General features: G+C 33.6%; 1 protein-coding gene across 1 annotated transcript in view; it reads right to left on the minus strand.

The window, feature by feature from the left end:
* The window catches only part of LOC134718375 (uncharacterized), a 50,078-nt gene that overhangs the window by 17,962 nt on the left and 14,363 nt on the right, over window positions 1–17,753 (minus strand). The window contains exons 3-4 of the mRNA XM_063580873.1: window positions 11,333–11,413; window positions 195–270 (exon numbers count right to left, since the gene is read on the minus strand). Of these exons, the coding sequence (XP_063436943.1) occupies window positions 195–270; window positions 11,333–11,413 (157 nt within the window). The remainder of the gene's footprint in view (window positions 1–194; window positions 271–11,332; window positions 11,414–17,753) is intronic.

Consider the following 17,753-nt stretch of genomic DNA (forward strand, 5'->3'; position numbering starts at 1 on the left):
TAATGTGATCATGGTGATCTGTAATCAATCGGTCTTCATCAATAGCCTACTTCACTTTTCCCATCAATTTGTTGTTTTTTTTTATATTTTTTCATTATAACATTATAAGCAGATATCAAGGTTTATGTATATTAGAAACAGGTAATTAAAAATCATTTCAGCCTGTATCTGAATAATTAACATTAGATGACCACCTTCAACTACTGGTGCTGCAGGTTCCTGTAAATGGGTGTCAAGAGTTACTTCTGGGGATGTCTTTGACATGGCAGTCTACAAAAAAAAAATGCTATAAACTATCATGCCCAATGTGAAAAGTTGTCAAATAGTTTAATACACATATTTTAATAGCCTTTCTACCTGCCACTAGGTTTAAAGGACAATAATTCTATATTTTACATAAAGTTGAAATGCGTAATTCAATCACAACTTATTTTAACTAGGCACAGACACTTATCTTGAATGGACCGTAATTCTTTACTTATTTCCAACTTTGATTCTGTTGTTTGCATCTATTTGTTATAACAGGTACAGTCATTGTATTGAACAAAATCACTCCTCTTTGCCACATAATTTATAGACAATGCATAGTGATGCATGTTGACTAAATATGAAAGTGCATATGTAGTTGTCTCCCTTACTAGTATAATCAGTTTCAGAATGTTCATTGTTATTTCCCTTTTTTAAAACTATAAATTTCATGTTTCTGTATTTAATGATTTACATGTTGTTTATTCAGTACCTATTTGTGAGTTTGAATAGATATTAGTATTTTGAATTCATTGGTTAACGTTATTCATTTATATTCTAAAATCTAGTATTTGCATTGTCACAAATCATTTATAACCTCCTTTGACAGACTTTAGGCCTATATATTTTATATGACTGGTTTGGTGCAATTGCATTGAATTGTCTGATGTCTGAAGTATACAGTCCAACCAATGAAAGCTGTACTGAATGCAAATCTTCCTTTAACTTATTGGAAATCCGAAATAAACTTTTTTATAATTGAATCAGTGTTTATAATGTACAGATTGAAAATATATTATTGATATTGAAAAAATACTGTATCATATGCAGTTTATACATGTATTTCAACCAAAAACGAGGATATTTTTTTGGTCAGGTAAATTAATCAATGAACGATAGATTTCTCCAAGAAGAAATTTAAGGTCTCAAATGAATAAACTACACAGAGAGCAATTGCTATAGTATTGATTCAATGGGACAGGTAAACTTACAAAAGTTTAAATACCTTGGTCAAGAGCAGACAACTCTGTGGTTTGCAATAACTCATAATGAACGGGTACTGTAACTTCAGAAATTATTGCGAGGTTTTTATTATTGCGAATAATGCGACTGAGTTGTAAACGCAATAATTAAAACTCGCATTTTGTAATGTTTTAACTGAATTAAGCATGACTTTTCTCAAAATCGTAAAAATTAAAATCGCATTCAAGTGTAAAATGACAAAATCGCAATAATAAATGCACGCAATAATTTCTGAATTTACAGTATATAATCTGTTTATTGATGGCATTGTAAAAAAACAATCTAAATAAAAATTTATTATATTTAAACTTGCCAAAGTTTGTCAAGGGCAATGCCTCCAACTACACCACAATCATCAATACTGGGACCAACTACCGTATCCCCAGGACCAACAAATTTCACCTCTGGACCTACAACCTCAGGGCCGACAACAAATTCCACCTCTAGACGAACAACCTCAGGGCCGACAACAAATTCCACCTCTAGACCAACAATTTCTGGACCGACAACAAGTTTCACATCTAGACCAACAACCTCTGGACCAACAACAAATTAATAATTATATATTCATTTAGAACGCCGGAATAATTGCTTGCTAATTCCGTTTCAGGTCTTCATATTTAGAATTTAAAATAAAAATTAAGTCACGGTTATATATGATGAACTAATTTATTTGAATAAATAATTTGTTATATATATGCATAGATAATCTATAATTATAGTTAATATTTAAAGAAAAATATTCAAAAACTAGCCAGGATCGTTTCTACAAAAGCGTATTAGGGATGTAGTAAAAATGAAATAGGATTACTGATTGTATGTTGACATCTCATATCTTAAAATCTCTGTGAATTATATTCTTGTTTCACTTATTTTGATAATTTACCAGTTTAATACACAATTATCTCTATCCAAAAATATATGAATATTTGGCGGTTACGCGTACCCTAAGAAGTCCAATTATGCCACGCGTACCTGCATGACGCAGACACTGCCTTTATTATAAGCTGAATTTCACTCGTTTCATTTTCTTAAAAGAAATGATAGTTTTCGCGATAGCTCTTAGCCTGGGTAAAAGAATAACACTTAAAATCGATCAAAATGTATTTCAAGCTTAAATTGTATAATAAGAACATTTGAACCTCTGGAAATGGTTGCATAAGTTTTTGGTTTTTTTTGGAACGTTTTAAAAATCTAAAATATGTCCCCACACATTTTCAGTTTGTCATAACCAGGCGTGGTGTTCTCGGAAGTATCCTTTCGTTTGAAAAAAGTAAAATCACAAAAATACTGAACTCAGAGGAAAATCAATTCGGAAAGTCCATAATCACATGGCAAAATCAAATAACAAAACGCATCAAAAACGAATGGACAAGAACTGTCATATTCCTGACTTGGTACAGGTATTTTCAAATGTAGAAAATGGTGGATTGAACCTGGTTTTATAGCTAGCTAAACCTCTCACTTGTATGACAGTCGCAAATTCCATTATATTGTCACCGATGCGTGAACAAAACAAATAGACATAATAGGTAAAAATGTCAAAAATAGGGGTACAGCAGTCAACATTGTGTTATCATCTTAATCACTATAAAAACAACAAATGTAACGAAGAAGCACAAAAAGGCATACATCAAATTAACATCCTCAGTTTGATTATATTATACGATTATATTTGTCTATGTAAAATGCACCCATCAAGGAAGGAGGGTATGGGTACTGTTGTAAAATTGCGCGTTTGAAATTCGCACAGGTAGACATGAAATAATTTTGTCGTTCAAAGTATGACGGGATGCATAAATACAGTCACGCAAAATAGATATAACAAACACTGACTTAACAGTTAAAGTAAAAATAATAAATAAAATAATAGTGTGGTTCAAAGTATGAATTGATACATAAGAACATAGTCACGTAAAAAAAAAAAGTTGGTTAACAGTAAAAGTAATATTTATAAATAAAATAATTTTGTCATTCAAAGTATGACAAGATACATAGGTACAGAGTCACATCATAAAATAATTTTGTCATTCAAAGTATGACAAGATACATAGGTACAGAGTCACATCATAAAATAATTTTGTCGTTCAAAGTATGATGGGATACATAAGCACAGAGATACGTCAAAAGGATATCTCAAAAAACAGACAACAGTAAAAGTAATATTAATAAAGACAAATAAAAGAATAATATAACACGTAATTAAGACGATAAACAACGTCAGTACGCAAAATCTATACTTCAAGACCATCGTGTATTATTTTTGAAGTTGAAACGGAATATTTATCAACAAGTTCTTGGTACCTTCCGATGAACTTTTTTAGAAAAAGGACGAGACGTTCTTTGACATACCCCTGGTTCATCAACTTTCTGCTCAGACACTGGTGACGTTTTACAAAGTCTGAGTAGGAGCTGCAAGCTCTTGAATACCGAATAAGTTGGGAAATGTATATTCCATATGCAGGTGAAGTTGGTATGTTGCTACTAAGGTGGGGGAAATTGACAATTTCAAAATCAAAATCGTCTCGTTTGTCATAGATTCTGGTACTAAGATGACTGTGTATGTCAAATTCGAGGTATAAGTCTAAAAATGAGGCGGATGAAGCCGTGTCTGTTGTCTCTTTAATTTCTAGTTCTGGTGGATATATTAATGGAACCCAATCAGAAAAGTTTGGATTGTTAATGGAAAGAACATCATCAATATATCTGAAAGTGAAATTAAATAACCTGGCTTCTTTGATCTTCTTGTTTTTGACAAGTGTCTGAAGGAACTCCGATTCATATGAAAACAAGAAGAGGTCAGCAAGGAGAGGCGCGCAGTTCGTTCCCATAGGAATGCCGACAGTTTGTTGAAAAAGTCTACCTCCAAACTCAACAAATATGTTGTCGATAAGAAACTCCAGAATACTGACCACTTGTTCTTTTGTGTAGCAGGTTTTACCTTTTTGTTTGTTTTTTGAAGACACACTATAAGACAGATTTTGGGATGGACTTAAGATCATTTTAGAGCAATGATGCATCTCAAGTTTGAACGTTTTAATCATATCTTACATTTGTTTTTAATTGATTGAATTAATGATTCAGGGGCAGCAACCAAACAACGGGTTGTCCGATTCAAATTTAAAAACTTCGCCCCTCTTTTCCAAAATCCTGGATCCGCCCCCGAGCAATGCATATATCACATAGCCATCTATAAATAAATTCATCATAGATAAAAGACCCCACAATGACAAATGTAAAACAATTCAAATAAGAAAGCTAACGGTCTAATTAACGTACAAAATCATGAACGGAAATCAAATATGTTAAATAGCAACAAAAGACACCCACCAAATTACAAACTAATGATATGGGACCAGCACATACATTATTTGACAGAAAGCACACGTGTACAGTACTTTTATTTTACAGTATTTGAATAGCCTTATCTTTAGAAAATTTAGAATCTTTACGGATCATTCTTTAAATGCTTTAAAGGACTTATTATTTTGTATCTGGAAAAAAAAATCTCAAGTCTACGCAAGGTTAAAAGAAAGCGTCTGTAACAGAAAATAGCATTTCTCGTAAAGGATGTATTTAGATTTTCATACATTTTTTGTAGTTCCCAACCCTTGTCCCTCCCCGTCGGAAAATCACATATCATCCTACAAGTACAAATGTACATGTACATGTACCTGACAATGAGAATAACTGATACAGATTGTTGTAATACCAGTTGTAATTCATTACAAAGTATTTATCAAACAAAGAAAGAACATGTTAGAAAGAACGACACGTTAAACAATATGAATACACTAGTTATATCCAATCTCTGATAGATTCTCCGTAGAATTGATTTGAAATCAATTCATTAAATATTATTGCACATTTTTTAAATCGTAAAACGAACTTGACATAAATCATTCATGTTAAATTTAAAATGGTTATAACCAAGAATTGACATAATTCTACAATAGATTGCTGACTAGACGAGCTCAGATTGGCCGGAAATGATTAAGGCTCTTACGGGGAACGTAACATGTATGTCGATTCATTGGATTATGGAAAGTATCTCTTCGAGCTTCTTATCAAAAGGTTGCAATTGAATAAAAATGAAACATATCTCAAGTGCCGTGTGCTGGAAACCTCATAATGAAAGAATTATGCAAAATCAAAAAGTTTTATTTTAATAAAAATACATTTTTTTCTCCAGTGCCGTTTACTATCCATATCCTCTTGTGTCTTTAAACAGACGATGAAATCAAGCATTCACCATTTTTAAAATCTATCAATGTACTGACAAAACATCGGATGACTACAAGTTCTTTTGGGTGGTGACAAGCACTTGTATCAGAAAACAAATCGCATTTCCATATATCCAAAAGTTAGGTTAAGATACACTTCACAGACACATGTTTTCAGGTGACAAGTTCCTGTGTGGATGATGAATAAATGACCGGGAATTCAACCTCACCGTAACAACTATTATGTTGTTAATCAGTATACTCTAGTTTGTTGTTATATATTATAAAAAGTCATCAAATTAAAAAAAATGATGCATATGGTTTTCTTTAACTTGATATAGGAAGATGTGGTGTGAGTGCCAATGAGACAACTCTCCATACAAATAACAATTTAAAAAGTAAACCATTATAGGTTAAAGTACGGCCTTCAACACGGAGCCTAAGCTCACACCGAACAACAAGCTATCAAGGGCCCCAAAATTACTAGTGTAAAACCATTCAAACGGGAAAACCAACGGTCTAATCTATATAAACAAAACGAGAAACGAGAAACACGTATATACAGTACTTGCAACCTTAGGCGTTACTGTTTGACGTGAACTTGACTGATCGGTGAATGATCGGTGACGGATGTTTGACTGATCGATGACTGATCGGTGATCGGTGACCCATAGGATCCGTTAGATAAGTCAAATAACCTATGTGAGAGTTACCGTGACAACGGTCATCGATCGATCAGTAAATCAAATTTATGCACGGATCGGACGGATACGTATATATTTCAAATTCTTATGTAAACCGAACTCAACATTGTTTACGATCCATGAACGCGGACCTCGACGAAGACACCATAATTTACACGTTAATTTGGTTGCAATAAAAAAAGTAAAAATAGTATAACAGTTATATTAGATTCTTAATTAAAGCGTTAAATTGTTTGTGTTGATTAATAGTTTTGTATTAAAAATTGTAAACATTAGAAACATATATAATACATAATAGTATTATATGTCTCAGTTAACATGAACTTCTACCTACGAAAATGCCAAAATGCCGATAATCCGCCATTGGAGTTTTGAACTTTTTATAGTTTAGAAAAGGTCGTTTTTCATAAAATTAAAGGAATTAAAAGAAATCATATTAAAATTGTATGCGCATTGTTTAAAACTACCAAAAAACTCTCTTTTATTTAAAAAAAAATGACACTGTTTTATTTGAAATCAGTTATTTCAAACAACTCGAGAAATATTTTCATTAGAATTGAGATAATAAGAATTAAAATACTTAAACTTTTATTTTTGTGGAATAAGAATGCAGTTATTGATTTAATTAGATACACATTATTAACCGTCATATGATTTCAGTACTTTTTGTACTTCAAGATTGGCTGTTCTTCATAAAATATGCCTACTTTAAGGAAAAAGATATTAAATTTTTGTACGTGTTGCCTAAAATGCAAATATTTCTTCATTTTACTAAAAATTATTGACCGCCATTGGATTTTTGTACTTTTTAGAGTTTAGAATAAAAAAAAATTCATGAAATTAAAAGAGTGTCAGAGAAATCATACTAAAATGTTATTCGCAGTGTTTAAAATAACCAAAATTAGTCTTCTTTTTATTAAAAATGAAGCTATTTTATTTAAAATCAGTTATTTTTACCATTTTCAGACAAGTCTTCTGATCAGAATTGAGATAAAATGAGAATAAGAATACTTAAACTTTTTATTTTTTTTAATAAGAATGCAGTTGTTGATTTATTTTGATACAAATTATTAATCGTCACATGATTTCAGTACTTTTTGTACATCAAGATTGGCTGTTTTTCATAATATATGCTAACTTTAAGGAAAAAGATATTTAATTTTTGAACACGTTGCCTAAAATGCAAATATTTCTTTATTTCACTAAAAATTATTGAACGCCATTGGATTTTTTGCACTTTTTATAGTTTAGAATAAAAAAAAAATCATGAAATAATAACAGTGTCAGAGAAATCATACTAAAATTTTATTCGCATTGTTTAAAATTACCAAAATTAGTCTTCTTTTTATTAAAAATGAAGCTATTTTATTTAAAATCAGTTATTTTTACAATCTTGTCACAAGTCTTCTGATCAGAATTGAGATATAATGAGAATTAAAATACTTAAACTTTTATTTTTGTTGAATAAGAATGCAGATGTTGATTTATTTTGATACAAATTATTCATCGTCATATGATTTCAGTACTTTTTGTACATCAAGATTGGCTGTTCTTCATAAAATATGCCTACTTTTAGTTTTTTTCATGAAATTTAAAGAGTGTCAGAGAATCATACTAAAATTTTATTCGCATTGTTTAAAATAACCAAAATTAGTCTTTTTTTTATTAGAAATGATGCTTTTTTTATTTGAAATCAGTTATTTTTACCATCTTGATACAAGTTTTCTAATCTGAATTGAGATATAATGAGAATTTAAATACTTAAGCTTTTATTTTTGTGGAATAAGAATTGAGTTATTGATTTATTTTAATACACATTATTAACCGTCATATCATTTCAGTACTTTTTGTACATCAAGATTGGCTGTTCTTCATAAAATATGCCTACTTTAAGCAAAAAGATATCATATTTTTGTACGCGTTGCCTAAAATGCAAATATTTCTTCATTTTACTAAAAATTATTGACCGCCATTGGATTTTTGTGCTTTTTATAGATTAGAATAGTTTTTTATTTCATGAAATCAAAAGAGTGTCAGAGAAATCATACTAAAATTTTATTCGCGTTGTTTAAAATTACCAAAATTAGTCTTCTTTTTATTAAAAATGAAACTATTTTATTTAAAATCAGTTATTTTTACAATCTTGTCACAAGTCTTCTGATCAGAATTGAGATATAATGATAATTAAAATACTTAAACTTTTATTTTTATTGAATAAGAATGCAGTTGTTGATTAATTTTGATACAAATTATTAACCGTCATATGATTTCAGTACTTTTTGTACATCAAGATTGGCTGTTCTTCATAAAATATGCCTACTGTAAGGAAAACGATATTAAATTTTGTACGCGTTGCCTAAAATGCAAATATTTCTTCATTTTACTAAAAATTATTGACCGCCATTGGATTTTTGTACTTTTTAGAGTTTAGAATAAAACAAAATCATGAAATTATAAGATTGACAGAGAAATCATACTAAAGTGTTATTCGCGTTGTTTAAAATAACCAAAATTAGTCTTCTTTTTATTAAAAATGAAGCTATTTTATTTAAAATCAGATATTTTTACCATTTTGAGACAAGTCTTCTGATCAGAATTGAGATATAATGAGAATTAGAGTACTTAAACTTTTATTTTTTTTCAATAAGTATGCAGTTGTTGATTTATTTTGATACAAATTATTAATCGTCATATGATTTCAGTGCTTTTTGTACATCAAGATTGGCTGTTTTTCATAATATATGCTAACTTTAAGGAAAAAGATATTAAATTTTTGAACGCGTTGCCTAAAATGCAAATATTTCTTTATTTCACTAAAAATTATTGAACGCCATTGGATTTTTTGCACTTTTTATAGTTTAGAATAGTTTTTTTCATGAAATTTAAAGAGTGTAAGAGAATCATACTAAAATTTTATTCGCATTGTTTAAAATAACCAAAATTAGTCTTTTTTTTATTAGAAATGATGCTATTTTAATTGAAATCTGTTATTTTGACCATCTTGAGACAAGTTTTCTAAACAGAATTGAGATATAATGAGAATTTATATACTTAAACTTTTATTTTTGTGGAATAAGAATGCAGTTATTGATTTATTTTGATACACATTATTAACCGTCATATCATTTCAGTACTTTTTGTTCATCAGGATTGGCTGTTCTTCATAAAATATGCCTACTTTAAGCAAAAAGATATTAAATTTTTGTACGCGTTGCCTTAAATGCAAATATTTCTTCATTTTACTAAAAATTATTGACCGCCATTGGATTTTTGTACTTTTTATAGATTAGAATAGTTTTATTTTCATGAAATTAAAAGAGTGTCAGAGAAATCATACTAAAATGTTATTCGCGTTGTTTAGTATATCCAAAATTAGTCTTCTTTATATTAAAATTTTATAGGCTTCGATTGTGACAGAAATATAAAAAGTCCTTGATTATCATGATTATGATAAGTTTTTTATAAAGAATTTTTTCATGATAAGGGTACAAAAATTTTAAATATAGACTGCATTTTCATTAACTGATCCTTTCATTTTGCTTTTCCCGAGTATGTTTGGAAAATATCAAAATCAAAATCGCGATGTAGACACCGTTTTTAAACCCGCCGGGTTTGAAAATATATAACATAAATAAAACAAAAAGACCATTCTTTAATAATAATATATTTATGTTAGGTTTTATCTGTACATTTCTTTTTAATAAAACTGTGGTAAATTATTATCATTAAAGCAAAATGTATCATCATGATCATTGAACGTTCGATTTTCAATAGTCGCCATTTTAATTAAACAAAACGAAACTAAGATTCCGTAATTTGTATTAGTTTATCATGTGACGTATTACAGGTCAATCCGTCATCAAGGTCGATCGGTTCTATCCGTCCGATCAGTCCGATCAGTCAATTACTTTTACTATAAGTCTGACGGATTGCTGACGTGAGTTTGACGCGAACTTGACTGATCGGTGACTGATCGATGACCGCTGATTGATCGCTGAAATAGTAACGCCTAAGGTTGCAAGTACTGTATTACATAAACAAACGACAACTACTGTACATCAGATTCCTGACTTAGGACAGGTGCAAACATTTGCAGCGGGATTAAACGTTTTAATGGATCCAAACCTTCTCGCTTTTTCTGAAACAATAGCATAACATCACAACAAATAAAAACATACGATAAAATATCAATTGGCAGACTTAACTCAATCAAAAAACGTATGATTAAACAATGAAGGAATAACTTGTCCACATTTAGAAGATTACTTTTTTTAATTGCTTGATTCCAGGATGCAATTCGCGGACATATTTCCGTATGCAAGTAACCTTAAAGTGACCTTTCTCGTAAAAATCCATTGACCGCAATACGCATCGATATTCATTTAAATAAACTATATTCTGATTGTACATGTTAAGCAAAATCTCCTTCGGTAACCTTCCACTTTCCACAAACTTGTCAATTGTATTAACACCTTTTGGCAAAGTTGATTCAATAGGTGAACTGGTAAAGGTTATGACCCTTAAACGTCTCTTACAAAGATGGAAAGTGCATGAAATATTGCAAACTACTATACAAAAAGATTATATTGGAATAAACATCTTAAAAGCATCTAACATATCCACAAATCACGAGTTATATCCAAAATTAAGCACATTTCTTTCCACCGTATACTGTGGGCATTGTATGTCCAAGGCTGACCTCAATATAAGGTGGACACCACGCCCACGGCTGTCCTCGGTATAGGGTGGGCACTACACCCACCAATGTCCACGGCATAGGGTGGGCACTACGCCCACGATGGACAGAGATTGGACGGCATTGGTTTGTCCACTGTGGGCGAGTGGAAATGACAAAGTCCACCTGGACTGTAGTGTATATACCTAGGAGATACCAAGCTGATGACACAAAAAATAAGAGACATCCAACAGATGAGAACACAGATTTTAAACATTTGTCTTTCACATATGCCAACATGTATATTAGGCAACAAGCTTGGAATTGTCAACTTACATTGTTAACTGACAACAAATACTACAATGACATTGAAAACCGTTTTATTGTAACTTATTTGTACCTAGTCTGTTTTGTCTCTTATAATCTGTGAATATCTTTTAAAGTAAGACAAGGATATTTACCTTAAGGAAGTCCATCACTTCTTTCTTCCTCTCTTCAGAACATAACATTGATATTGTTACCAGATCATAAGGAGTCTTACCCTGAAATATAATCAAATAATCTTTCATTTATTATACACATATATATCTTTTATTTCAAAAACTGTAAAACATTAAGTAATAGGTAACTGTTGCATTAATTTTACCTATGCAATGTAGAATGTTGTCTTTTTTATATATATACAGTACTTGAAATAAAAACCAGTGAATAACATTTGAGATTATGCTGTTAAAGAAAATATTGAATGATTGGTGTAGGGTGTGTTGGTGAAATGTGATAAGATGGTAATTGTGATGGTAGTGTAAGATGTGTTGCTGGAGTATGATTAAATGGTAGTTGTGTAAAAGTGTATGATTGGTGTAAGGTGTATTGGCAGAATTTGATTAAATGGTAGTTTTATAAATAGTGTGTGGTTGGTGTAAGATGTGTTGGTGGAATGTGATTAGATGAAAGTAAGATGTGTTGCTGGAGTATGATTATAAGGTAGTTTTGCTAATAGTGTATGATTGGTGTAAGGTGTATTGGTGGAATGTGATTATATGGTAGTTTTGTTAATAGTGTATGATTGGTGTTTAATATGTTGGTAGAGTATGATAAGATGGTAGTTGTGCCAGTAGTGTAGGATTGGTGTAGGGTGTGTTGGTAGAGTATGATAAGATGGTAGTTGTGTCAGTAGTGTAGGATTGGTGTAGGGTGTGTTGGTAGAGTATGATGAGATGGTAGTCGTGTCAGTAATGTAGGATTGGTGTTAAGTGTTTTGGCAGAGTATGATGAGATGGTAGTTGTGTCAGTAGTGTAGGATTGGTGTTAGGTGTGTTGGTGATGCATGATGAGATGGTAGTTGTGTCAGTAATGTAGGATTGGTGTTAAGTGTTTTGGCAGAGTATGATGAGATGGTAGTTGTGTCAGTAGTGTAGGATTGGTGTAAGGTGTGTTGGTGGAATATGATGAGATGGTATTTGTGTCAGTAGTGTATGATTGGTGTAGGTTGTGTTGGTGGAGTATGATGAGATGGTAGTTGTATGATTGGTGTAAGGAGTGTTGGTGGAGTATGATGAGATGGTAGTTGTGTCAGTAGTGTAGGATTGGTGTTAGGTGTGTTGGTAGAGTATGATAAGATGGTAGTTGTGTCAGTAGTGTAGGATTGGTGTATGGTGTGTTGGTAGAGTATGATAAGATGGTTGTTGTGTCAGTAGTGTAGGATTGGTGTTAGGTGTGTTGGTGGAGTATGATTAGATGGTAGTTGTGTCAGTAATGTAGGATTGGTGTTAGGTGTGTTGGTGGTGTATGATAAGAATGTAGTTGTATCAGTAGTGTAGGATTGGTGTTAGGTGTGTTGGTGGAGTATGATGAGATCGTAGTTGTGTCAATAGTGTATGATTGGTGTAAGGAGTGTTGGTGGAGTATGATGAGATGGTAGTTGTGTCACAAATGATATCGGATATGTTCCTTACGTCGTAACTACAATCCCCTTCCCTTTCATGGTTGTTGTGTCAGTAGTATATGATTGGTATAGTGTGTGGGTGTGGAGTATGATGAGATAGTTTGTGTGTCAGTAGAAAGTAAAATCACAAAAATACTAAAGTCAGAGGAAAATCAATTTGGAAAGTCCATAATCACATGGCAAAATCAAATAATAAAACGCATCAAAAACGAATGGACAAGAACTGTCGTATTCCTGACTTGGTACAGGCATTTTCAAATGTAGAAAATGGTGGATTGAACCTGGTTTTATAGCTAGCTAAACCTCTCACTTGTATGACAGTAGCATCAAATTCCATTATATTGGTCATGGATGCATGAACAAAGCAAACAGACACAAAAGGTTAAAATGTCAAAAATAGGGGTACAGCAGTCAACATTGTGTTATCATCTTAATCACTATAAAAACAACAAATGTAACAAAGAAGCACAAAAAAGTGTACATCAAATTAACATCCTCATATTGATTATATTACACGATTTTATTTGTCTATGTAAAATGTACCCATCAAGGAAGGAGGGTTTTGAGTACTGGTGTAAAATTGCGTGTTTGAAATTCACACAGGTAGACATGAAATGATTTTGTCCTTCAAAGTATGACGTGATGCATAAATACAGTCACGCAAAATATGACAGTCCTTGTCCATTAACAGTGAAAGTAATAATAATAAATAAAATAATAGTGTGGTTCAAAGTATGACAGGATACATAAGTACAGAGTCACGTCAAATGTATATCACAAAAAAGTGGGTTAACAGTAAAAGTAATATTAATAAATAAAATAATTTTGTCATTCAAAGTATGACAAGATACATAGGTACAGAGTCACAGCATACAATAATTTTGTCTTTAAAAGTAGGATTGTAGGATTGGTATTAAGTGTGTTGGCAGAGTATGATGAGATGGTTGTTGTGTTAGAAGTGTATGATTGGTGTTAGGTGTGTTGGTGGAGTATGATGAGATGGTTGTTGTGTCAGTAGTATATGATTGATGTAGGGTGTGTTGGTAGAGTATGCTGAGATGGTAGTTGTGTCAGTAATGTAGGATTGGTGTTAGGTGTGTTGGTGGAATATGATGAGATGGTGGTTGTGTCAGTAATGTAGGATTGGTGTTAAGTGTGTTGGTGGTGTATGATAAGAATGTAGTTATGTCAGTAGTGTAGGATTTGTGTTAAGCGTGTTGGTGGAGTATGATGAGATGGTAGTTGTATCAGTAGTGTATGATTAGTGTAGGGTGTGTTGGTGGAGTATGATGAGATGGTAGTTGTATCAGTAGTGTATGATAAGGGTAGGGTGTGTTGGTGGAGTATGATGAGATGGTAGTTGTGTCAGTAATGTATGATTGGTGTTAGGTGTGTTGGTGGAGTATGATGATATGGTAGTTGTGTCAGTAGTGTAGGATTGGTGTTGGGTGTGTTGGTGGAGTATGATGAGATGGTAGTTGTGTCAGTAGTGTAGGATTGGTGTTAGGTGTGTTGGTGGAGTATGATGATATGGTAGTTGTGTCAGTAGTGTAGGATTGGTGTAGGGTGTGTTGGTGATGTATGATGAGATGGTAGTTGTGTCAGTAGTGTAGGATTTGTGTTAGGTGTGTTGGTGGAGTATGATGAGATGGTAGTTTTGTCGATAGTGTAGGATTGGTGTAGGGTGTGCTGGTGGAGTATGATGAGATGGTAGTTGTGTCAGTAGTATATGATTGATGTAGGGTGTGTTGGTGGAGTATGATGAGATGCTTGTTGTGTCAGTAGTGTAGGATTGGTGTTAGGTGTGTTGGTGGACTATGATGAGATGGTAGTTGTGTCAGTAGTGTAGGATTGATGTTAGGTGTGTTGGTGGAGTATGATGAGATGGTAGTTGTGTCAGTAGTGTAGGATTGGTGTTAGATGTGTTGGTGGAGTATGATGAGATGGTAGGTGTGTCAGTAATGCAGGATTGGTGTTAGGTGAGTTGGTAGAGTATGATGAGATGGTAGTTGTGTCATTAATGTAGGATTGGTGTAGGGTGTGTTGGTGGTGTATGATAAGAATGTAGTTATATCAGTAGTGTATGATTGGTGTTAGGTGTGTTGGTGGAGTATGATGAGATGGTAGTTGTGTCAGTAGTGTAAGATTGGTGTTATGTGTGTTGCAAGAATATGATGAGATGGTAGTTGTGTCAGTAGTGTAGGATTAGTGTTAGGTGTGTTGGTGCAGTATGATGAAATGGTAGTTGTGTCAGTAGTGTAGGATTGGTGTTAGGTGTGTTGGTGGAGTATGATGAGATGGTAGTTGTGTCAGTAATGTAGAATTGGTGTAAGGTGTGTTGGTGGAGTATGATGAGATAGTAGTTGTGTCAGTAGTGTAAGATTGGTGTTATGTGTGTTGCAAGAATATGATGAGATGGTAGTTGTGTCAGTAGTGTAGGATTAGTGTTAGGTGTGTTGGTGCAGTATGATGAAATGGTAGTTGTGTCAGTAGTGTAGGATTGGTGTTAGGTGTGTTGGTGGAGTATGATGAGATGGTAGTTGTGTCAGTAATGTAGAATTGGTGTAAGGTGTGTTGGTGGAGTATGATGAGATAGTAGTTGTGTCAGTAGTATATGATTGATGTAGGGTGTGTTGGTGGAGTATGATGAGATGGTAGGTGTGTCAGTAGTGTATGATTGGTGTTAGGTGTGTTGGTGCAGTATGATGAGATGGTAGTTGTGTCAGTAGTGTAGGATTGGTGTTATGTGTGTTGGTAGAGTATGATGAGATGGTAGTTGTGTCAGTAGTGTAGGATTGGTGTAAGGTGTGTTGGTGCAGTATGATGAGATGGTAGTTGTGTCAGTAATGTAGGATTGGTGTTAGGTGAGTTGGTAGAGTATGATGAGATGGTAGTTGTGTCAGTAATGTAGGATTGGTGTAGGGTGTGTTGGTGGTGTATGATAAGAATGTATTTATATCAGTAGTGTAGGATTGGTGTTAAGTGTGTTAGTGGAGTATGATAAGATGATAGTTGTGTCAGTAGTGTAGGATAGGTGTAGGGTGTGTTGGTGGAGTATGATGAGATGGTTGTTGTGTCAGTAGTGTAGGATTGGTGTTAGGTGTGTTGGTGGAGTATGATGAGATGGTTGTTGTGTCAGTAGTGTATGATTGGTGTAAGGTGTGTTGGTGGGGTATGATTAGATGGTAGTTGTGTCAGTAGTGTAGGATTGGTGTAGGGTGTGTTGGTGGAGTATGATGAGATGGTAGTTGTGTCAGTAGTATATGATTGATGTAGGGTGTGTTGGTGGAGTATAGTGAGATGGTAGTTGTGTCAGTAGTATATGATTGATGTAGGGTGTGTTGGTGGAGTATAGTGAGATGGTAGTTGTGTCAGTAGTATATGATTGGTGTAGGGTGTGTTGGTGGAGTATGATGAGATGGTAGTTGTGTCAGTAGTATATGATTGATGTAGGGTGTGTTGGTGGAGTATAGTGAGATGGTAGTTGTGTCAGTAGTGTAGGATTGGTGTTAGATGTGTTGGTGGAGTATCATGAGATGGTTGTTGTGTCAGTAGTGTAGGATTGGTGTTAGATGTGTTGGTGGAGTATGATGAGATGGTAGTTGTATCAGTTATGTAGGATTGGTGTTAGGTGTGTTGGTGCAGTATGATGAGATGGTAGTTGTGTCAGTAGTGTAGGATTGGTGTTAGGTGTGTTGGTGCAGTATGATGAGATGGTAGTTGTGTCAGTAGTGTAGGATTGGTGTTATGTGTGTTGTAGAGTATGATGAGATGGTAGTTGTGTCAGTAGTGTAGGATTGGTGTTAGGTGTGTTGGTGCAGTATGATGAGATGGTAGTTGTGTCAGTAGTGTAGGATTGGTGTTAGGTGTGTTGGTGGAGTATGATGAGATGGTAGTTGTGTCAGTAGTGTAGGATTGGTGTAAGGTGTGTTTGTGAAGTATGATGAGATGATAGTTGTGTCAGTAGTGTATGATTGGTGTTAGGTGTGTTGGTGAATTATGAGATGGTAGTTGTGTCAGTAGTGTATGATTGGTGTTAGGTGTGTTGGTGGAGTATGGTGAGATGGTAGTTGTGTCAGTAGTGTAGGATTGGTGTTAAGTGTGTTAGTGGAGTATGATGAGATGGTAGTTGTATCAGTAGTGTAAGATTGGTGTAAGGTGTGTTGGTGGAGTATGCTGAGATGGTAGTTGTGTCAGAAATGTAGGATTGGTGTTAGGTGTGTTGGTGGTGTATGATAAGAATGTAGTTATATCAGTAGTGTAGGATTGGTGTTAAGTGTGTTAGTGGAGTATGATAAGATGATAGTTGTGTAAGTAGAGTAGGATAGGTGTAGGGTGTGTTGGTGGAGTATGATGAGATGGTTGTTGTGTCAGTAGTGTAGGATTGGTGTTATGTGTGTTGGTGGAGTATGATGAGATGGTTGTTGTGTCAGTAGTGTATGATTGGTGTAGAGTGTGTTGGTGGGGTATGATGAGATGGTAGTTGTGTCAGTAGTGTAGGATTGGTGTTAGGTGTGTTGGTGGAGTATGATGAGATGGTAGTTGTGTCAGTAGTGTAGGATTGGTGTAAGGTGTGTTTGTGAAGTATGATGAGATGATAGTTGTGTCAGTAGTGTATGATTGGTGTTAGGTGTGTTGGTGAATTATGAGATGGTAGTTGTGTCAGTAGTGTATGATTGGTGTTAGGTGTGTTGGTGGAGTATGGTGAGATGGTAGTTGTGTCAGTAGTGTAGGATTGGTGTTAAGTGTGTTAGTGGAGTATGATGAGATGGTAGTTGTATCAGTAGTGTAAGATTGGTGTAAGGTGTGTTGGTGGAGTATGCTGAGATGGTAGTTGTGTCAGTAATGTAGGATTGGTGTTAGGTGTGTTGGTGGTGTATGATAAGAATGTAGTTATATCAGTAGTGTAGGATTGGTGTTAAGTGTGTTAGTGGAGT

This window comes from Mytilus trossulus, chromosome 5 (assembly GCF_036588685.1).
Source record: "Mytilus trossulus isolate FHL-02 chromosome 5, PNRI_Mtr1.1.1.hap1, whole genome shotgun sequence".
In the NCBI taxonomy this organism is placed as follows: Eukaryota; Metazoa; Mollusca; class Bivalvia; order Mytilida; family Mytilidae; genus Mytilus; species Mytilus trossulus.